We start from the raw sequence: 23,943 nt of genomic DNA on the forward strand, positions 1-23,943 counted from the left end.
AACTGGAAAATGGCAACCACAAACCAAGGATTAAATAACGTCTGTTCCATGCCAGCGTGGCTAGCTGCCTTGCATTTACCTTTAATTTTTTAAGAATTGCTTTCGTTTTTCATTAAGAGTAAAATTAGCTACAATTGTAACGCGCATGCAAATTTGAACGCATTCTTTATTTAATAAAGTTGCTCGTTGGAATCGTGCAAGCGCAGTAATAAGTTTTAAATAAAAATGTGTTTTTTTATCCACATCATACCTTGAAAATGACAGGTTACGTAATTTGTGAAACCAGTCACCTATTAGAAAACCTGAGCGGGTGCCTAGACAAACAGGAGTGAAGATCAGGAAACTAGCGGACATATTTGGCTGGCATGTCTTCAAGAACAGGCTGATTAGTTTCCTTCTGTTGTACTGTCATAGTATGACTGCAACACCTGGGCAATGCAGTGAAACAGCTGACTGCCTTGCATCACACGTTACTGTGAAACCAGTCAAGTCCTCGAAATTGGCTTTGCCTTGTCCATACACTGACACCCGTTGTTGTCATCAACAAAAAACGATTTTTGCCGTCATCCGGCCTCCTCATCATCTCCAGCTTCACCGTTGCCACAGGTTGAAGAAAAGGAAAAGTTATGCACAGTTGTGATTCTAACCCATGTTACTGCAGCAGTGAGTATTTGGGAGTCACAATGCAACAACAGTGCTGGGCAATTACTTCAAGGTTTTGTGCTCCACACACTCTGTGCATATATTTCAGAGGCTGAAAAGGCAGTATTGTAGTGGACAAGGTGGCATTATGTGCATACGGCAGCAGTGGCGGCTTCCTAGGCACACGCTGATCCACTTCTTCTGTGTCTTGCAGTTTCACTGGGCAGCTAGATATACTGCAGATCCGCATACACGTGCCCTCGTCATCGACTACCCGAAAGGAAGCAAGCGCAATCTACGAAAGCACCTCGAGGCGACTGGCTCCGGGACCACGTGATTTCCGGGACCACCTGACAATCTGGACATATAAAGCCTGCCATCTTACCGGGGATCGCATACGGCAGCAGTGGCGGCTTCCTAGGCACACGCTGATCCACTTCTTCTGTGTCTTGCAGTTTCACTGGGCAGCTAGATATACTGCAGATCCGCATACACGTGCCCTCGTCATCGACTACCCGAAAGGAAGCAAGCGCAATCTACGAAAGCACCTCGAGGCGACTGGCTCCGGGACCACGTGATTTCCGGGACCACCTGACAATCTGGACATATAAAGCCTGCCATCTTACCGGGGATCGCATACGGCAGCAGTGGCGGCTTCCTAGGCACACGCTGATCCACTTCTTCTGTGTCTTGCAGGTTAGTGGCGCACTCAGCGCATTTCAGAACACAAATTGTAGCTTTTAGCTGCCACTGCTGCCCAATCTTGAGTGTACGTGGTCTTTGTGTTACGACTATAGTGTATAATATGAACAAGGAAGTTTCAAGAATGCTACATGATTTCAAAGATGAAATTAGAAATGAGTGGAAACAAATGAAAGAAGCGCTAGAACGAAGCATCCGATCCGAAGAGAGAAACTTGCGGACTGAAATTGATGAAATGAAGAAGAGCATGGATTTCTTCAGCAAGAGCCTTGATGATACAAATGAAAAATTGATGGCAACTCTAAGTAAAAATAATGAGCTGAAGAAAGAAAACGAACTACTACAACATAAAGTTTCTACGCTGGAGAAGGACTTGGCAGATTGCCAGTCGGGCCTCTTGCAGTCCGAGCAGTACTCGCGTAATCGAAATCTTGAAATTAAAGGAATAGTCGAGAAACCAAACGAAAATCTGGTTGAAGTGCTAAAAAAAATTGGTGAGGTGGTTGGTGAACCTATAGCACGCGAGGACATCGATGTTTGTCACAGAATTCATACAAAGAAGGAAAATCAGACAAACATAATTGTTCAGTTTCAACGCCGTGACAAACGCGACGAAGTGCTTCAGAAGTCACGCAAGAAAAGGCTAACAAATGCATCCCTCGGCTTGCCCACTGAATCTCCTGTGTTTGTAAATGAACACCTTTGTCCCGAAGTGAAGAAAATGTTAGGGATGGCAATAGCACGCAAACGTGAACACAGCTGGAAATTTGTGTGGACGAAGAATGGCGTTATTCTTGCACGTCGCACAGAGACTTCACCTGTCATTCGCATCAGGCGTGAAAGCGACCTGAGCAAAATCACAAGCGTTTAACAAACATAAGCTTTGACACATTCGTACCTCCAGTAGAGATGGCGTCCTCAGACTGTGTGATTCCCGAGGAAATCGTTAAGAGGCACAAAATTAGCAGCGAAGCAAAGATGCTAACATTCATGCATCTAAACGTAAGGTCACTGCTGAACAAAAAAGATGAAGTCACTGTACTAATCGAATCATGTAAGGTAAAATTTGACGTACTGATGTTTACCGAAACTTGGTACAATGATGACTCGGAACATTATATACCTCAAGGATACGAGCATTTCTTCGTGAACCGCAGGGGAAGCAGAGGTGGCGGCGTTGCAATGCTAGTTTCTCTAACAGGGTATGACATTCTTAGAGAATATAGCACAGCTACAGAACATTATGAAGCCTTATGCATAAAGAAAGAAAAGACAGTATTTGCGGTTTTGTATCGACCCCCTAATGCCAGCCACTCTGCTTTTTTTGAGTTTTTAGATAACCTTCTGTCATACGTAAATGAAAGCGGCTATCTGCTTATACTGGGCGGGGATTTCAACATTGACATGCTGACTAATTCAGCAACTACTGTGCAATTTTTATCTATCCTAGAGTGCAATGACTTCTGCAGCATCATCAGATCCCCGACACGTGTAACCGTCACTACATCATCATTACTAGACACTTTCATAATAAATTCGACTATCGATAGCACGACATCGGGAGTCATAAGTTATGATATCAGCGATCATATGCCTATATTCCTTTTTCTAGAGCGTAAAGGCACCGTTAAAAGCACGTGCACTGAAAAGACAACGTACCGCAAGATATCGGCGCAAACACTAGATAAATTCAGAGAAGCAGTGCGCGAAATGAACTGGAGCGATATTTTTGCTATTGAAGGTGCCAACGAGTCATATGATAAGTTTATGAGCAAACTCAAAACGCTGTACTTCAAATCATTCCCGCTTGAAAACTATCGGAGTCGAAGAAAGTCGCGCAAGCCATGGATTTCGAAAGAAATCATTAGGCAAATCAACCAAAAAAATAAGCTTTATCAGTCTTTCATCAAGTCGAAGGACTTGTCAAAATGGAAAGAATATAAACAGTTTCGGAATAAACTGAACAAAGAAAAAGAAAAGGCGAAAAATGACTACTACAGCCGTATATTTAATAATGATTGCATGCGCAGAAGTGATAAAGTATGGAAAAAAATAAACGAAACACTAAATCGGAAGTCAGTCGATACACGAACAGATACGTTGAACATTGATGGCACTTATGTAGGTGGCACAGAACTTGCGAACCATTTCAACAATTTTTTTCTTAAAGTAGGGTGCGTAGATCACGACATTCAAGATACAACGCATGCAGAGTCATTAAGAGAATCTTTATTCCTAAGGCCTACTAGCATCCCTGAGGTGATTACAACATTTTCATCCCTGAAAAATAGCCACAGTCGAGACGTAGATGATTTAGAAATTAGGCCAATTAAGTACGTCATGGACTTACTTGCACCTGCAATAACGCACATTTTTAATATTTCACTGTCAACCGGAGTTTTCCCGCGTAATATGCAGGTAGCGAGAGTAATCGTTGTTCACAAAGGAGGTGACAAAAATAATATTGGCAATTATCGGCCTGTATCTATACTTCCTGTGCTATCAAAGGGACTCGAAAAAATTGTCAACTTTCGTATTGATAGTTTTTCGCGAAAACATAGCCTGCTCACCGACTGTCAGCACGGGTTTAAGAAAAAGCGGTCTACGGAAACTGCTTTAAGCATACAGAAGGAGCTAATTCTAGAGAACATCGAAAAAAAATTTCTGACTTTAGGGTTATACTTAGACTTCAGCAAAGCCTTTGATAGGGTCAACCACAAATTGCTGCTGATAAAGCTGGAAAAATATGGCTTCCGAGGAATCACACTTGAACTTATCCGGTCTTATTTAGAAAGCCGACATCAGTTTGTTGAAATTAATGAGTACAGGTCGCAGACGAAACCTTTGACAGCGGGTGTGCCCCAAGGTAGCATCCTTGGCCCAATACTTTTCCTATATTACATTAATGATATTGTACAAGTGAGCGATATGTGTAAATTTGTCGTGTATGCAGATGATTGTTCTGTTTTCTTTACCGGTAAAGATTTAAAAGAAATAACGCCTATAGCAAGCTCCGTTTGTTATGGACTTCAAGCCTGGTCTAAGGCAAATGGCCTCATCCTCAATGAAACCAAAACAAAATGTGTTATTTTTCATGCTCCGGGAAGTTCCACTACATTGCCAGATAGTATTGTGTTGGGTCCGTATAAAATTAACATTTCGTCATCCATAAAAACCCTAGGTGTAATATTCACAGCGCATATGTCCTGGAATGAACACGTCAGTCATGTTTGCTCAAAGGTACGAAAAGTTGTTGGTGTGTTAAATCGGAATCGAAGTGCACTACCCTTTAAAGTTAAACGCCTTATTTATCATGCTCTTTTCCATTCACACGTCAGTTACTGTTCACTTATATGGGGTAACACTACAGCGCAAAATACTCAAATGCTCGAAATACTTCAAAAGAAAGCAATTCGGGCGATAGCGAACGTTTCTTTTTTCGAGCATACGCAAGAGCTTTTCCAACAAAACAGAATCATCAGAGCCCGTGACATATACAAATTCAAAACGTTACTAAGCTATAGAAATGCTGTGCTGGGAAAACTGGACTCATTCCTACCCCTGGCAACTCTACAACAAAATAGAAGTACATATTCATATCGTCACCAGGCACTATGGCACATTCCTTTCTCACGTACTAATTATGGCTGCCAACGCCTTAAACACACACTACCTTCCCTACTTAACTATTTCAACCAACAAAATGTTGATGTGCTATCTCTAAACAAAACTAAAATATTGGATTTGTTCTTATAGATGTGTATTCTTAACAGCTCTAACAGTTCCGCAAAACTTACCATGTACTTTCGTTGCGTTTATACGTTCACACTTGTAACTATTATTCCTACAATCCAGGTTTTCCGCGGTAGTGATTGCGCCCGGACCTCGTGGCAGGGTTTGGGTTGTAAACTGGATGCTGTAAAGAATGTCTTCGCGGAAAAAAAAAAATCGAGGATGTGACGACGCCCTGGGCTACGTTGCCGTGGTGTCTGTCACGAAAGCAGCAGTCTATATGCAGATTATCTTTTTTTTTTGTTTTTTAACCTGGACGCACATATGTATTTGCAAGTATGTAAACTAATTTCGAAAAAAGAAAGAACATTTCCTGATGGTAACTTGTGTTTGTTGTACACTGCTGTGAAATTTGTTATATTTATTTATGTATGTGTATGTAATTATGTATATATATATGTATACATTGTTTTTGCCTTCTTATGATATATGCGACGGAGTCTGTGTTAAGTAATAAAACGCAAGATAACAGATTGTAATTGTATACTAGGAGTTATCTGACACTACTGTATTATAACTAGTTTCTATGTAATAACACGAAAATGTCTATGTATTTCTGTGTAAAAATAGTCTTGTATCTACACTTCATGAGTGATTGTATTGCTACACGAGCCGCTACCGTGCCTATCTGGGAGACCGGAGCTTTGTCAAGCCGAAGAATTTTCGGCTTTTATTCCGGCTCTCCCTTTTTTCACCTTGTATCGAGTGGTGAAAATAAAAATGATGATGATGATGATGATCTCCTAGAAGTTGTTCTTGACAAAAAAGTGGTATGCTGATACGAAACTACGTTTCTCTGCTCACAAAAACAGCACCGGCAGCACAAAAGGGGCATACATGACAACGATGATGATCAGCCTCAAACATGACACGTGCCCACAATAGTGCATGCACCAAGAATCAGGCAGTTGGTGGAAAACAACAAAGAATGCCTTGATGGCATCAGTGCCAACAACAATGTTGCGGTGATATCACCATATAGTTTACACAGTAGCCGGCAGGGTTCACAGCTGCCAATTGCCCCACGCATCAAATGTATGTGGAAAAAGATCACTCAGTTCTTGTAGGTGGCACTGCATCATTTCACTCGTGACATCGGTTGTAGTACACACCTTGCCTTCAAAGTTGATTAATCCCCATGTGAGGCCTTCAAAACTACTCTGGGAGCCTTAAAAGCACACAGCAACTTCCTCATCCTCGGTGGCATAATCACTGATTTACACAAACAATTTTAAGACATGATGAAAGTAAACAATATTTCATGGCCATCTCAAATGCCACACTATAGAAATGTTGGCCAGGTAGGTGCTTGGATGTTGTCCTGCTGTATAATGAAAACAAGATACGACTGTTTTCCAGAAGTTCTTTAAGCTTTAATTGGCCACAATGCAACCTCATCATAATAATACACAAAAGAAAGGAAAGTGTCACATGTCGCATATCAAAGTGTCACGGAATGCAGTGTCACTGTATCAAATCCTGGCTATGGTGGCCGCATTTTGATGGGGGCGAAATGCGAAAACACCCCTGTACTTAGATTTAGGGGCACGTTAAGGAACCCCAGGTGGTCCAAATTATTCCGGAGTCCCCCACTATGGCGTGCCTCATAATGAGATTGTGGTTTTGGCTTGTAAAACCCCATAATTAAACAAGCATGATACAGTAAGAGTGCCTGAGTCAAATGTATTCAAACATTAAATGCTTAGGAGCCCAACACCATAACCTCTAAGCAACCACAGTGGGTCACCCTGGATTTGTAAATTTCGCCTCATACTAGGGCAGCTCAGCCCCAGTCGTTGTGTGTGCCATGTCTCTCCTCTGTTCTTCGTCTTTTGATTGGTTTATATCTCATGAATATATACCAACTGACCCAGATCGCAATTCCTCGACAAAAACTGGCTGACAAACACAAACAAAAAACTTAAAATAATGGCAATAACTATAAAACTATAAAATAACTATAACAATAGTGCAAGACCAACAGTCTAAAGAATACCTCTATCTGTTCATTTAATACCATGGAGGAACATTGCATGCGCTGGCGGCCTTCCTGTGCTCACTACATCCATGTGAGACCTGGGAGGATGAGTGGCCTAAAGCTTGAAGCATGGCCCTCACTCCTACGACTATCTCATCCACAAGTGCACCTTCAAAATGTGCTGACTCACTGTATTCACAACGGGGACCATAGTATCCACGCCGGCAAGAGCAGGTATCCTTCTGGATGCACTTTCCCCCGTTCAGGCACTTTTCTGCACAGATGCCTAGCAGGTGGAAAGAAGAACAAGAGTAAGAAACGTGATATCGCGTAGCAACCGAAACCTTCTCAAGGAGCGTTTGGGGATGCACTTGAACCATGTTACAGTAACTAACATGCTTATGTGCTAAAGATAATTCAATATATCTAGTAATTTGACTCACCCATAACGAACTTTAACATTTTTTTGCTGCATTTGTCATATGCGATTTTTTACCTTGAGTGGAGAAAATAAGCAAAGAAAGAAGCCTTTTCTTTTTTTCTGAAACAGAACTATGCATATCAAGCAGTAATTATTGCCTGTGCCATGAACGGTTTTTTTCTTCAGTTTATCGGAGGCGAAGGGAAAAGTGCCCCAGTATGCCTTCATTGAGCCTTTTTGAGAAGGAATTATTTTCAAACAACTGTCTTGATCTTCTATTGTTCCGCATAGCAATGATCATATATGCTGCATATTTTTTATTTATTTAGTTGTTTCCTTGTATGGTCTTTTCATTGTGTTATGGTAGGCTGCTCTTAAAAGCAAACAATTTGCACGAATAAACTTGAGTTCGTACTTGGCGTCATTGTCCGGCAAACTCGTCATGAGTTTACTCACTCAAATCAACCCGTCAGTCTGAGTGAGCCACTCGGGCTGAGCAGCACTTTGGTGGGCTTGAGTCGAAGTGATCTTGGCTAAGAACTCTGGTGAGTACCAAGTCGATGTTGTTGACGAAACACATGTACTAACTCCTATCTCATTCCATTCAGTATTTCTGTCTGGACAAATATATGTTGTTGTTTTTTCTGTATTTTTTTGTGTCTGTTCATTATGTCAGTGATTGTTCATTGTATTTTTTTTCATTTTTGCTTGTTAAATGAACGGTTTACTGTGTGAGAGCATTCTTATTAGTGTATCATTTTTTGTAACAACTCGTATGACTGTATGTCAACATTTTCCAACATTGCCCCCCCCCCCTCACCACTGTTATGTAATACCCCTCAAGGGGCCTTTAAGGGTATAATGAATGATGATGATTATAATGACGATAAGTGAGCTTGGCCGAGTATAATTTTGGTGAGTTTGAGTCCAAGTGATCCTTAAGCAAAATATGTAATTTGTGAGTGAGTCGAAGAGAGTTCTGATTATTTTTCCGACCTATGCTTAACGTACATCCAGCGTTCCTGTCCTTATCATTTTAATGCGATTGTTAAGGACCCTATGTCGCAGAAAATCTGGCATTGACATCCAGTGTCAGCCGTGGTTTCAGCAAAAATCATTCTGAAGCATGCAAACCAAACGACGCATACCTAACCACGCAGACCCTCTGTCTAGCGCGAAGAAGTTACTGAACAATTTGAATTTCTCAAAGTAAGATACATCAGAAAAATCGTAAAATATGACTTACACACAACCTACAGATATGATAGCGCCAGATTGTAATTTGAATATACAAGAAAACATAATTCTGTTACGTGGAAACTGAAACACAAATCCCTTTTCCAGCGCTTCTACCATTCATAGACCAGCCACGGCATCTGAGATTTTGAACGTGCCAGGTTTCTTGCAACACCTTCAGATGGTGCTCGCCTCCACCACGTCGCGGCCCACGCAAGAGGCAGCATTTCTACCAGAAAGCTTGCCTTTGTGCATATATCATTCGCCGCCAGCGTTCCGCGGTGAACATTGCAGTTACATATGTTGCCGTTGCTGAGTATCGTTAGAAGCAGTCGGGGATCTTTGAATGCTATTGCATTCCAAAGGCGAAGCTTAAGCGCCCTCCAAATTTTTGTACTGCTTGTTTCCCTGGGCGATCAGCTAGCTCGTAACAAGAATCTGCTTGCACCGCCACTCATAAAATAAGAGCATGCGCTTACTTTAGCCACAATTGCAGCAACGCATAGATGAAAAGGTCCAGAAAAATTAGCCAGCTTAAACTGGAAACCAATGTATTTTCTTTACTTTTCTTGGAGTTAAATAAATCATTACATTCTCGTTCAGTTCCATTTCATGAGAAATAAATGGCTTTGTTCGCTGTTCAATTTCTACCCACCCTGCCACTAGACATCTCCCACCGAGGCACAGGCAACGAGTGTATCACTTGCCTGCTGAGAAAGCCATAGACGAGGAAACATCGAGGCAGCACTAAAGTTTATATTCTCACGACCACAGAGGCATTACGTTTGGCGTAGCGTGAAATATGCATTGCAGGCATGACTGCTCCGGTATACATGAGAATAAGCTCGTGATCCTTTCATTGATTCCACTTGATGCTTAACTGCCCGGTGTCGGGCAGCCAAAGTGTTGCGAATGGCAGTGGAACCTGGTCGCGTGGTCAGGAATTTTGACAGCGAGGTGAAGTTGTTTTTGCTCTGCCTGAGCGTTTGTTTTGGCCTCCTGGCCTATTTACGCTGTATCTGGTATTTGACATGCAACTTGCTCATTTTAATGTTTGACTTTTACTGTTTATGTCTGCCTGTATGGCCTCACTTTAGCCTGCACTAGCCCACAAACGAATTGCATAGCAATACTACAAGCAACATTTCCCTATTTAGTGATGGAGGGGACTGTTGTCATCAAAAGGTGCCACAGTGTTGTGATCTCTGGCCCCATCTTTACCTTGGAGCTTTATGTGTACGTATTTTGATGTGCATCTCGCATGAATAGTCGCAAAGCCCGTAGCATGCGGGCGACACGTCTCCTTGCTGCTGCTGTATTGCAAGAAGCGAAATATTTTGCACACAGAAAGGGAGAGCCAGCTGACTGCAATGCACGCATGTTATTTCAAAAAGGGAACATCACACCCGCGTGGCTGTGCTCGGCATGTCTCCTGGCGGCAGGGGAAAGTTTATTATGTTTATTATTTTTTAAAATTTAGTGCTTGAAAATCATGGCGAGTTCTAGTCATTTTGAACTCGGCATGATTTCAATCAGGCAAAAATTCATACAACACTCAGAAGCAACAATCACTCGCCAGCAGCTGTTGTCACTTGCTCCTTTTCTTAGTGACATTTTCTTGTGCCACTTTGACAAACGCAGTTCAAGTTGTGTCAGTGACATTCCAGCTGTTAGGGTATATGTACCTCTTTATCGACAATTTTCTATGTTAGTCAACGAGAAGCTACATGGCGTCACATCTGATGTGTTGACAATTTTTAATCAACAACATGCGGCTTCTTGCCACTGTTGCCAGGCATAGTGCACCTAAACACAATCAGCACCACGTGGGGGCACTGCACTTTGGCTATTCTAACATGGTAACAACCTTCAGATTTGAGATGATGCAGTTGAGAATAGCATAAAATTTCTACAAGTCAAAGTTTCTGTTAGTCCGGAGCCTGCATTTACTAGGCCTACAATTACTGATGTAAAAAAGGCCTTTTACTGTACGGAAGCGCCCAGTCCAAGATATTCATTACTGCCTGCCTGCCAAAACGGCAACCATTCAGAAAACATGCATGGCCGCTTGAGAGCTTAGCTTACCCGCATCGGCAAAGATGGATACCCTTGATTTCCAGCATTTGTGAACCCACTTTGAAGACGGCGGCGATGCATCAAGCAGGGAATTCAGACCCGTGCATGTGGTCTTGCACATTCACACATTGTCTTGTCACATTAAGATAGCCTCCTGTCATAATATTAGCATTGTCATGTCTGCACCTTGTAAAGTCAAACATTTGTGCCAAACATTTTTAGCTGTTTTCTATGCCTGGCACTTAATTGATGTAATTTACTGCTGGAACACCCAGTTTGCATTTGTGATGTAAAACGCACTGTATAATGGCGTTATGGCCAACAGTAAATAAGTGTCTGCTTAAAGAGGCCCTGCAATGTGACCGGGAAAACTTGTTGAGCAGCACTCATGGCATCGCCTTGATGCAACTATTTTATGTAGCAGGACATGACATGTTAGACTTCTATTGGTTAAAAATGTAATATGTGTATTTGCGATGTTGTGATTACTGCGAGAAAAGCTATCACATTATGTTTTCCAACAATTTTAGGCATTGCAAAGCTACAAGTGAGGTTTTACAACCATCACAATGACACATCACATGCTGAGCACTTTGGTAAGGCAGCGGCTGCCGCACAGGAGCTTTTGTAACCATAACAGTGACACCATGCTTATGCCACTGAACACTGTTGCCAGGCAGAGCAGGCTCGGCAACCACGTGGGTGGCATCGTGTAACGTCATGGCATAGTGTATCTTAAAGCAGCAAAAATTAAAGTGGATGGTAGCTGCACTGATAAATTCAGTTTGTGTAGGTCAATTTTCATCCATTTGCAAAAATGTTGCTCCGCATGGGCAGGCAAGAATATTTCTAACCACGTAACCTTGACCACAAACTTGTTCTCATTCACCATCTTCCCCTTTACCACCAGCGAACCCTGCAAACACCTCTACCCTGCCAGAGTCTGTTGTGTTGTAGTACATGGGTGTAGGGCGACCATGAGAGCCTGGAATTTTCGCAGTAACTTTTGAAAAGCTTCCTCCCCGGAAGGGGAGCAGGGGGTGAACTTATAGGGACAAATGCTGTCCGTGAGCGAGAGTGTGTGGTTAGAAAACAGCAGGTGGCACTCACTATATTGCGACTCGTCAATTCCTTTTGCTGTGTATTCGGTGACATGCTGAGAATACATCAAGAGCAAATATGGTGACCCCAAAACAGCATTGCAGGGCCCCTTTAGACTCAAACGTTTATGCCATGATGAGAAAAAGAAGGCACGCGATACATATCGCAACAGGTTTACAGAGTGCGTGTTAAGGATAGTGTATCCTTAAAGGGTCACTAAAGGGAAATACTAAGTCAACGTGGATTGTTAAATACCATTCCAGAAACGTCTGAATGCTTGTTTTAGGCCAAGAAAAGATTTAGTTTACAGGAAAATTGCAGCTGAAGGGCCCAAATACCTTTTACAAAATTCAAATCTCCCGCCACCTGACCGGGGGAAGGGGGTTGTTTATCGGTTGTTTAAAATTATTGATGAATTTTTAAGCAAACTGAACCACCCTACCGGTGACAGGACTCTCTACACCATTTGAAAATGACAATATCCTAATATGGTAAAAAAAAACAACGCTGGAGTTGCTCTAAAGAGAAAGTTTTAGCGTGGGAGCTCCTATCTAAAAAATTCATGGGAGAGGATAAATTGTTTTCCTCGGCACCCACTGCACCAAATTTCATGAAATTTGTTGCATTTAAAAGAAAAAGTTAAAATCTAGTGACTGCTGCTTGCAAATTTTCAATATAGGTTGTCAATTTTTAAGCAAAAATTGCCAACAAATTTTTTATTTTCTGAGCACGAAACTGTCGTGTTTATAATTCTGTAAATGGCACCTAATAGCAGATCTAATGCAGAGAAAATTTATATATTATGCATGACTCTCAACAAGACCACCAATGTGTGAGCAGAACTTTTGCGAAACCCTCGTAAACAATAACAAGTATATATATTGACTTAAGGTTTGTCCACTTTGAATGTTCTAATGGATGCAGTTTACAGAACTGCGATATCTGTTCTAGGTGCAGGGCTACAAATTTGTAAACTTCGTGCTTATATATTTTTTTATACATACCAATTTTGGAAAAATTGATCAAAATTTTCAGGCCCTAAATCGAAATTTTGCTTGCACCAGTGACTAGAATTTAACTTTCTCACTCAAATTCAACACATTTCATTAAAATCAGCCCAGTGGTTACCTCAAAAAGTATTCCTGCATTTTACATGTATTTGAATAGGCGGCATCGAAGTTGGGTCCAAGCTAAAGCTTCCTCTTAAAGAGCCCCTCACTTGCTCTGGCCATTTTGAGCTGACAAGCACAGAGCATACAATGTGCGATAACGATTGTGTCTGCAAAGTATTACAGCGCTACACGCCGTGGAGAGAGAGAGAGAGAAACTATAGAAAAACAATTTTGAGCTTCCGTGGTTCGGGCCTCACTGTCCAGGATTCCACTGGCGTGAGCGGCTCGCTGGTCTTGGTCCAGGAGAGCTAGTTGGCTATCCTGATCGTCATCCGCAAGCCACGCTTCCCACTGCCTGTTTGTGTCCTGTGTTTTTGGTTGCGTGGAGTTTAACGCATCACGGAAAAACCTGATATTTCAAACTGAGAGGCGTTTTCTCTTCTCGCGGCAGCCGGGCTCCAAGGCGGAGCATGACGTACAAGTGCTAGTGCACCTACGTACACGTGTTTGCACTGTGAAATCGCTCGTGGTGACACATGACTTCGAGAATTATTCGATGCAACATCGCTTATTTGTTTAATATTTTGCTTGAATAGACGAATTAAAGCTTAGAGAAATAATAAAACACACAAACTGAATATCTGCGTGTTTTTGTTTTACTTTGCACCACAGCGAAAGAGATGTACTTCCGTTTCGTCTGCTTGTTCCCACGTCGTGCAGTCACCCGCACAGACACTGAAGCTGTCATTTTCTACTGTGTTACAGCGCAGGATCATGCTCTGTGATCCGCTTGTGTCTGCCTCAGTATTCGTGTAGGACTGACTTATACCACTAGTCAGGTGTCCTCGTGCACAGCGCATAAAATTGTGCGCTGCACGAAGCGAGACAATGACAACAGCTTGCACGCGATGCTGTCAGTGGAAGTGTGCCGTGCCACAAAAAAGCTCGGAGAAAAAAAAATGAAGCCGGGGCCTGTGACGTATGTGTCGCACGATCCTCGAGCTCCGATATGGGAGAACGCAGGGAAGGAATTTCGCTTGCGCAGGCTGGACGGGGCAACTGGAGAGAGCGTCTATGTTTGCGGTGAAGCTCGCCTCCTGAAACCGGCTTCGCGGCACTGAAATATTTCTATCTCTGCTATTAATGAGCTGATTTGAAAAATTTTTGCGGTAGAACGCTCCCTAGAGGACACATAACAACTTCCAGTATATAATCAAAATTTGCTATGGGGCCTGGTGGGGGCCCCCTTTAACAGCTTGTTCATTAGGGCTGTTTAGTACATCTTGTGGAATAGCAGAATTTTGAAAAATGAGACACAGAACAAAGAAAGAAATGCTGGCTTTTCCGTAATCGAGAGTAGATGTAAGCATTAAGTGACAACCAGCAAAGCAGATTGATTGGAGATGACACTAGCCACAACCTTAACACGTTTAATGCATGTTCGCAATAGCATACCCCGCCGCACCATATTGCATCTGTGCACTGGCCTATATGGACGCTGTCCAGCTAGAAGAAGAAAACCGGTTGAAGGCCGCACGACAAGCAGCAAAAGGGAGACGCCAGGGAGACAGAGCGCACTGCCTAGCTAGAAGAAGAATGACTTGAATTATAGGGTTTTACGTGCCAAAAGCACGATTTGCTAATGAGGCACACTGATGTGCAGGACTTCGGATTAATTTTGACCACCAGGGGCCTTTAATGTGCCCGCACAGGACATCGTCGCTTTTGCATTTCGCCTCCATCGAAATGCGGCTGCCACAGCCGGGATTTGATACCGCGACCTCGTGCTTAGCAGCACAACACCACAGCCGCTGTAGGGGTTGGTGGACGGACTTCGGGATGAAAAACCAAAACTTGGGAGGGATTTATTCTACATTATGTACAGGGAGGTGAGCGACAAGCAACTGTCGTACGGTCATTACGGGCCGGCAGCAACTCGCACGCTGCGGCCCGCGGCAAGAAGTTCGAGAGAGGTGAATCAGGGAATCAGGGAATCTCCCAGACTCCTCAGGTCTTTCTGGAAGGCTTCTTATAAACCCTTCGAGCACTGTAAGTCACGTCATGTTTGACCAATGGGAGAGTCCGCTCCGATGACGCCACTTTCAGCCAATGGTAGGCGCCCGTGTCGCGGTGTCACACCTGGCGGCTCTCTGCGGTCTTGCCTCGCAGACTGGCAATGCACTTCTAACGAGGAGAAGGGGAGGGCTGCTCATGCTCCATTGTCCGAGGCCCACCTGCTAATCCCGGCAGCGCACGAACTTGTTGGCACGTGAACTTGTTGCCTTAAACTTGTTTGCTCGGCCGCTCCTCTGGAATGTGCTTTCCTGCTTCGGCATTCCTCAATTAGCTGTGCTGCGACTCGAAGTGGTTTGGGGAACTCGAAGTAATCGCAGGAAACAGCTCCATATCTAACAGCTCGTCCTCGCCCCGGTTGTTCTGAATGGCCGGTGAACTCAATTCGCTGGCCATGAGGAACGCTGAAAGAAGCTGCAGGGTACTGGGGTCGAGCCTCGTTTGACAACCCTCGGGATCCTGGGCCCTGGAGAACATACGTCAAACAAACCAAACAACACAGCGCTGCACCACGCGTAAGCGCAGGCTCTTCACCCCTGACTCGCCAGGCTATTACTGAGTCAAAATCAACCCTGATCATTTAGTTCCCCAATTTTGACAAAACAGTTGTAACCACCCTTCCAAACAGCCATCCATTTCTCCTCGAATGCCGACAAGACCAGAGTACTATTGTTGTTGCAAAACAAAAAGGTCGTCGACGATGCAAACAACAAATGAAAACAGCCGAACATAACTTATGTGGCCTAACTACACGAACAGCATGTTTCCAATCTATCGCAGTGGCGTACTTATCGCACGTAATGGTGCCACTGAACAATCTGGTCAACCTCACAAGTACGTAATCACAATCGCACTAGCCTTGTGGTCACTATCCAGAACGCATACTTGTGTCGTAGGCAAACTCTTCATTACGCTTACTCACGTTTCTTCCTTTAGTCCCTCTAGGACACGTGACTTAAACGAACAATTAAACTCGCGGGACTTACACACTCCGCAGAACCCTTAAAATAATGCGTCTTTTAATAGCTCGTTCCACGCGTACTTATCAGAGAAGTCAGAATACGGCTGCCCTCCACACACACTAGCAACCCAGTCATAAATCTGCTTCCTTCCGTCCACACAGGACACGCGCTAAAGGAACTAAGAACGCCTCTCAGTGCAACTCATGCACTCACTGAAAATCTACGCGCTTAACCTTAGAAAGTTCAACACTTAAAAAGAAAGAAGGTTAAATAAAACACACGCGCGTTACGATAGGCCTCTCAACAATAACCTTGACCCTCAGGTTACTCACACACACACAAAAAAAGCCTATCTACTTATTAATGAGCATCTTGCGAGACTACATGTTTACTTAAAACGCATCTTTCAAATCTCGAGCTTCTCAAACGAAAACACAAACAAAGCTCATACCTTTACATATTGAAAGAAATCCTAGTCTCAAATCGCGAAAAACTTTCCGATGCTCAAAATAAAAAAAACAAGACACTCCATTTCTACGGAAGGGCTCTTCGCCTCCCTTTCCAAACGCATATGTCTGACTCATACTCTGAGCCGTCCTCGCGGTGGTCGCGGCTTGAAAGCTACTCTGGCTGCCGAGAGACAACAAAAGGGCTGACTAACTATCAGCTCCCCCAAGACGTTACGGTCTCCTGCCAATTTGCGTCCTCGCGCCCCGCTTTCAACACAAACTCGATTGACCGCGTCGCTACTCCCCACCTGGTCTCGTCCTGCCACCTTGCGTTTCTTCGAACTGCACGCTGAGCTATGAAAAGAACTACGGAACGACGAGGAGTTTAACAGCCTCGTGCCCTCTGTCCGCGTCCGTGCAGAACATTCTTCGCGGTCCCCCTTTGACCAGTGGCTCGAACGTTCTGGATGCGTCAACATCGTCCTAGACGACCGCACCTTCTTCCTCGTGCCCTGCCCTTTTGGGTTTCTCGCCATTTTTGGCGGCGCTACATTAATTACCGACTTTCGGTCTTTACCGCGCTTTCTCTTTGCAATCGCCTTCATGTCGCCTTCTCGTGCCTCGTGCTGGCCGGTACACATTTCGTCGGCCCGGATCGGTCTCTTACCCGCACAGTCTGAGTGATTCTCACTTAAATCAACACTCTCTCTGCCTCGACTGGCGGACAGCTCAACCGACTCTGGCACAATGCAGCAGGCTTTACTCGAGTAAGACAACTCGCACTCTTGCGAACTGCCCTCTACTACATTGCCCAGCTCACGCTGTGCATCGGCACACAGCCCGTCGGTATCGATCGCTGTCTCACGCGCACAGTCCGAATGATTAACTGAATCATCCCTATCTAGGCCATCTAGACTGGCGGAGAGCCGCACCGATCCCTGAACAATGCAGTTGTTCTCTCGTGGACTACGGAGCTCGCCATCCCGAGAACTACTCTCAACTGCATCGTCCAGCTCGCACTTCACTTCTGCACGCAGATCTGGCTCTACATGGGTGCTCGCGTCTGTCGCGTCAACAGTACCCTTTTCCTCGCTAGCAACCTCGCTAACCTTACTAGCGACGCACACACGCGGTAACTGTGCCAATTTGTTCGCAGCTGGCCTAGCTGTCTCCACAGTCATCTGTTGGCACAGCACCTCGTCGCTCTCACTCTGGCCTTTAACGGCCTCTATTGCCACTAAGGCATCGTTAGCAGCTAGCCTTTTCCCTTTACTTATGAATCTGCAGCTAATCTCACAGGCACTACTCTTCTCGTCGGCTTCTGGCGAAAATCCGCTCGATGCTGCCTCATTCTTTCGCTCTGTACTACGTACAGAATTCTCAGACAGCCGTTGTCTCTGTGCCAATAACTGATCACAATGCTGTATCTCTTTGATCAGTGCTGCCTTCTCTCTCTCATACTTTTGCTCAAACTCTCGCTTACGTTCCTGATACTCCCGTTCGCGTTCATTCTCACGTCCGTGACGCTCACACCTAAGAGTAAGTTCTTGAAGCTCCTGCTTCCGTTCATTCTCGCGTTGTTCACGCTTAAGCTCACTCCTAAGTTCACGACGCTCCCGCAAACGTACACGACGCGCACGCTCCCGTGGCTCCTGTATCACCTCCCAAGCAAGCTCAATGCTTTTCTCGTCATTGCCACTATCTTGAATCGCCTTTATGATAGCTGGCGTTTTCATCCGTTCGTCCGCCTCAACTCCCAAATCGTCGCACACCAACAACAAGTCTAACCTCGTCAACCGTCTAAGATCCATGGCAGCTGCCCCGACAGGTGGTTAAAACTGTTTTCCTTAATTAATTTGTGCAAACACACAATGCAACAAACTCCCGATTCCCAGAACTATCAAAATTGAACACACAACCTTTGAGTCTGGCGAATCATAAGGAAAAAAACCACGCGCTCACTTACGGTTGCAGCACCCTGCCATCCGGTTCATCCGTCCGCTGTTCCCGGTTCCTCCGGACTCCCTGGGTCGAAGGCTCGCTCCTTCTTCGCTACTCCCAGTTTCTTCGGACCTCTTTCGACGAAGGCTCTCTCTTCTTCGCTCTTCCCGGTTCCTTGGGATCTTTCTCGACGAAAGTTGATCTGTAGCGCTGCCACCAGCTGATGCATTCGGAGGCGATCCTACCGCTGCCAACCAGATGTAGGGGTTGAGGGACGGACTCCGGGATGAAAAACCAAAACTTGGGAGGGATTTATTCTACATTATGTACAGGGAGGTGAGCGACAAGTAACTGTCGTACGGTCATTACGGGCCGGCAGCAACTCGGACGCTGCGGCCCGCGGCAAGAAGTTCGAGAGAGGTGAATCAGGGAATCAGGGAATCTCCCAGACTCCTCAGGTCTTTCTGGAAGGCTTCTTATAAACCCTTCGAGCACTGTAAGTCACGTCATGTTTGACCAATGGGAGAGTCCGCTCCGATGACGCCACTTTCAGCCAATGGTAGGCGCCCGTGTCGCGGTGTCACACCTGGCGGCTCTCTGCGGTCTTGCCTCGCAGACTGGCAATGCACTTCTAACGAGGAGAAGGGGAGGGCTGCTCATGCTCCATTGTCCGAGGCCCACCTGCTAATCCCGGCGGCGCACGAACTTGTTGGCACGTGAACTTGTTGCCTTAAACTTGTTTGCTCGGCCGCTCCTCTGGAATGTGCTTTCCTGCTTCGGCATTCCTCAATTAGCTGTGCTGCGACTCGAAGTGGTTTGGGGAACTCAAAGTAATCGCAGGAAACAGCTCCATATCTAACACCGCTAAGCCACCGCGGCAGGTAGAAGCAGCTGAAGGAGGCATCCCGCAGCATGGCGCCATGTTGATGCAACGCAAAACCCACGCCACGGGACACACAGACCGCCGGCGTTCAGCGCCAAAGGAGGACAATGAAGCGTAAGGTGCCCTGTATCTGTCTTTTGAATGTTGCTATTGGAAATGACAAAACTTCAGCGTACTAGAAGTTGAAGCTTGAGTGATATTGTTAAAAAATAGAAGGAAGATCTCGGAAGCAATATTTTTTGGAACTTGTTTGTGCAGCAGCTAGTGTATGTAATGCAGTCCTGTACAAAGGGCTGCGAGCCAAAACGACTGCTTTTTCTTAAGTTTTGACCGCTTGCCCGGATGTTCTCGCTTGAGTGCCCGGATAATGGCTCTGGCTTTTAGCTCAAAGTCACTTGAAGGTCGACGACAATGGGAGCCAAAAGCATTTCATCCTTAACTGTCCCTACCACAGGGAAAATACGTGTTTTTTTGTAGGTTATGCCAAACTTCTTTTTTTCTGAAGGAACTACTGCACTCAACATTTCATCGAATACATAAACAAAAACCAGAATGAATGCACTTTTCATGCATAAAGGTTTTATTAATGAGATGTCATACAAAAGATATAAATTGCCAGAATCAAGATTGTAGAATAAAACTGCACAGAGTTTGTAAAGACATGCTTGTATCTACTAAGAAATAAATGTAACAAAAATTATGAGCTAACAAAATGTATTGCCGTTTAATAGGCACTATCTGCGAAAAAATTCAAAATTTTTCATTTAACAGATATTTCACTACAAAAATGTAAGTGCGAGCACTATAGTTCGACATGCCGGGCTGCGGCTGCCGATGTTTTGGGATGACTTGTGTCGTTGTTGCTCTCAAAGTCTGACAAAAAGGCAGCATCCTCAGACTCATTCCATCACTAACATAAGCTGCAGATGCAGCAGAGTCGCGAGATCTGCGATGTTTCGAAGCGTGGTCCCGGAGGTGGCCAGTTTGCTTTCTACTTTGACTATGGCGATATTAAGAAGTGCATTCAAAAATTAACGCCTGGTAGGGAAAAAGCGAACTGCTTAGAAAACAAAAATTCAGTTCTTCTCCTTCACGTCCTATGGCACAGAGTGTCTGTGAGCAGCGTGAAAGGTCTCGAAAGCAGCATTTCAAACCATCGATAGTGGGTGGCCATTTTCGCTTTGTGCTTTGGCGATCGCGGAAACTTCGGAGCGCGTTCAAATATCGCTGCCTGGGGGGTAAAAAATGAACTGTTTAGAAAACGAAAAAAAAAATTGTTCTCCTCCTTCACGTCTGATAGTGCACTGTGTCTATGAGTGGTGCGGAAGGTCTCAAAAGTGGCATTTCAAACCATATTTAGTGGGCTAACGATGCCCAATGGGCGCGGCACGGAAAGAGTTAATAGGCACAGGACAGGGCGCTCAAAATTCCACTCTTTTTCATCCCACTTAGTTGTGGAATAGGGTACATCGGGTCATTACTTTAATGCAAGAAATACAGGCATTATCAAAAGTTTAACCAAAGCTAGTTTATCCGCAGAGGTAAAAATAAGATGGGGAGCAAGATAATAGAGGCCTATGGCATCAAGCGAATTGGTGATGCTTATGTTAGCATGCCGTCTATGTCCCTTGTTCTTGGGAAACTGCTTTTTCTGGCAAGCACTAGAGCTGATTGTATCTTTTGATCAGCCTGCACGGTTGATCGCTGATCGTTCTCACTTTCTTATTATTATTGCCTTTGTAGTATGTTCACCATGACTTCAATGTGCACAAAATTCTTGTCCTGAATAAACTCGGTTTGTGCCCATCCTGTTGCATGCGTTCTTTGTTCGCATCTATTTTATGCCATTCATTTCCTAAAGCGAAGTTTCAAAAACACCTGATGTCTGTTGATGAATGCTTAGTTGCTTTAAAGGTGCAAAAAAGAGTAACTCTAACTAGGTCTACATTTGGTAAAGTGTTTTTTTTTCTTGTCAAAGTCATGTTTTCTACATTTGTTCTGGGAAAAAAAATTGCTAATACCAAGCTTGGCTGTTGTTGAATTTTCGTTGAAACGCAAAAAGCAGTGCATTAGTCTGACCTTACGAATTTTAAAGCATTTTCTCGCATTTGGTTCATTTTGGCACAGGCAGAGTTCTTCAAACTGGCCAAGTGATCCTCTTTGAAATGCAATCTAGCCCTTTTTTACTGATATACAATTAACGACACCTTCCACGGTGTCGAAACCTATGATCTCACGTCAAAGTAACGCAGTGATTTCAGCGAGGTGTTGCCACTGGTCTTGTTACGATAGCAATAACTTTTACACAGGTGCATAGTTTACTACTACAGCTGAATATTCCTGTTTACCTTCACACACATTGTTTTTCATTTTACTGCACAAGCTCGGCACACTGTGCAATGCTGAAGAGGTCATTGCACACCAAATTACTTTTCTGTATTGAGAATTCCAATGCATAGCTGGTGGTGTTCATGTACTGAAAGTGTAGTAGATTGTGTAGGTGCTGTATTTGAATGTGTTTTAGCATCGCTGACGGAGACATTATGTTCGCAGGTTGGCCATGCTGATGTCAAGCCGTCGGGCGATGAAATCAGCCGTACGGTTCGTGTCTTCACTGGCAGATGGCGATGCATTGGCGAGGCTGCGGCGGCGGCGGCATCTCTACGACCGCATCCTACGTGTGGACCATGCCGGCGAGCTGGGCGCTGACCGCATCTATGCCGGTCAAGTGAGTCTTGAGACCTGGCACTGCACCATCATGCATATGCTGCAGGTGCTGCATTTTCCCACAGATGTGCGTGCTGGGCCGCGACCCCGTGGTGCGCAACATGTGGGAGCAGGAGAAGGAGCACCTGCATGCCTTTGAGCGCCTCTTGCCACTGCACCGGGCACGACCCAGTGCACTACGGCCCCTGTGGGACTCTGCTGGATTCGCACTTGGCTTCGGTAAGCTGCACCACAGCACACATTAGGTTAGCAATTTGTTACAGAAGTAGCTTAAAAAGTTGGCCCTCCATTTGACTACAACCCACATAAACTGCATCTTTTGATGACACGACCCACCTAATCCATGCAGTTTGTGATGTGCAGGGTCCACTTTTCATTGTGGTGCACATGCGGGGTACAGCAATTGTAACACTGTTTTTGGTTGGTGAATGCTTCTAGGGAGCATGATCTTGGTTCCAAACCTGTTCTCGCATAAGGTGTTTTCAGTCGTGAGAGTGCTGCATCCTTTTTGTTCTTTGCTTGTGCCCTTGTTCCTTTTGTTGCATCATTTGTAGGGAATCTGTTCCAACTTGCCCTGCTTCCAGTCATTCTTATGTATTCTAGCAGTGCAAGCAGAAACACAAAAAATTGCATACAGCAATAACGTCCTTCTTGTTTTTTGTTTTTTTTATAAAACCACCTGCGCTCATACTCTTTGCCAAAATGCATCACAAGCACATGCACAAGCATATTAAAACATATTGCAAGCAAATTATTCGCATCTAATCTTCTTCATCTGTACATATCATCGATTCATGCCATCATCATATCTGTACATATTGTTACGCGAAGGACGAGTCAGTAAGACAAGCTACTATTTACAGGTTATATTTACAACAATTCACAGCGCGAGCCCAGTTTGTTCTTCCTCCTCTTTTATCGAGTGATGGTGCCCACACGCCTCGTTTAAACAATCAAATACCACGTGCATGTAGCATAATCCCCTGGCGGCAGAAGCGACGTCCCAGAGCGTCTAAATGTCTTCACTAAGAGGGTGATACTGCTTCAGTCGTGTAACCTGCATGATATCACTGGACTGGGAAGCAGATGGGGCGTCAGGGGCGATCTCGTAGGTGACGGGAGTCATGGCATGAAGCACTCTGTATGGGTCTGTGTAACGAGACAGTAGTTTTTCTTACAGGCCGACCTGACGCGACGGAGACCATAGAAGCACCAAAGAACCAGCTGGGAAGTGCACATCTCGGTGTTTCTGGTTGTACAAACGCCTTTGGCTCTCTTGGGATTTCAGAAGGCCGTCGCGGGCAATTTCCCTTGCGTGGACACAGAGGGCGATGGCGTCAAGTGCATATTCACTGGTTGGTGCCGCGTGAAAAGGGAGGGTTGTGTCGAGGGGCAGTGCTGGTTCTCGGTCGAACAGAAGGAAGAATGGGGAATAACCGGCTGTGTCGTGGCACGAGGAATAAGCAAATGTGACAAACGGTAGAGCGAGGTTCCCATCAGTGTGGTCTGAAGACATATTTTGTGAGCATGTTTGTGAGAGTGCGATGGAGACGCTCTGTGAGGCCATTTGTTTGCGGATGGTATGACGTGGATAGTTTGTGCCTCATGGCACAGGACTGCAGGATGTCTGCGACAACTTTTGATAGGAATCTCCCACCACGATCTATGAAAAGTTGTCGCGGAGCTCCATGTAATAAAATCACGCGTAGAAGAAAATCGGCGACATCTGTGGCGCAGCTTGTAGAAGCACTCGGGTGATGGTGTAGTGCGTGGCGTAATCCGTGGCCACAGCAATCCACCTGTTTCCGGAGGTAGAAAGAGGAAAAGGGCCAAGTAAATCCAAACGTA

The 23,943-nt window shown here is 44.7% G+C and overlaps 1 protein-coding gene across 16 annotated transcripts in view; it reads right to left on the reverse strand.

The window, feature by feature from the left end:
- Positions 1-23,943, reverse strand: part of shf (WNT inhibitory factor 1) — a 506,799-nt gene that overhangs the window by 34,240 nt on the left and 448,616 nt on the right. For 13 of the 16 annotated variants that reach the window (XR_010564459.1, XR_010564460.1, XM_065432220.1 and 10 more), the window contains one exon: positions 7,305-7,400. The exons of the other annotated variants lie outside the window; for them this stretch is intronic. Coding sequence is in view for 11 of the 13 variants with exons in the window: in XM_065432220.1 (XP_065288292.1) it covers positions 7,305-7,400 (96 nt within the window). In the remaining 2 variants the exon portion in view is untranslated. The remainder of the gene's footprint in view (positions 1-7,304; positions 7,401-23,943) is intronic. 16 annotated transcript variants of the gene reach the window in all.

This window comes from Dermacentor albipictus, chromosome 6 (genome assembly GCF_038994185.2).
Source record: "Dermacentor albipictus isolate Rhodes 1998 colony chromosome 6, USDA_Dalb.pri_finalv2, whole genome shotgun sequence".
NCBI classification, from domain to species: Eukaryota; Metazoa; Arthropoda; class Arachnida; order Ixodida; family Ixodidae; genus Dermacentor; species Dermacentor albipictus.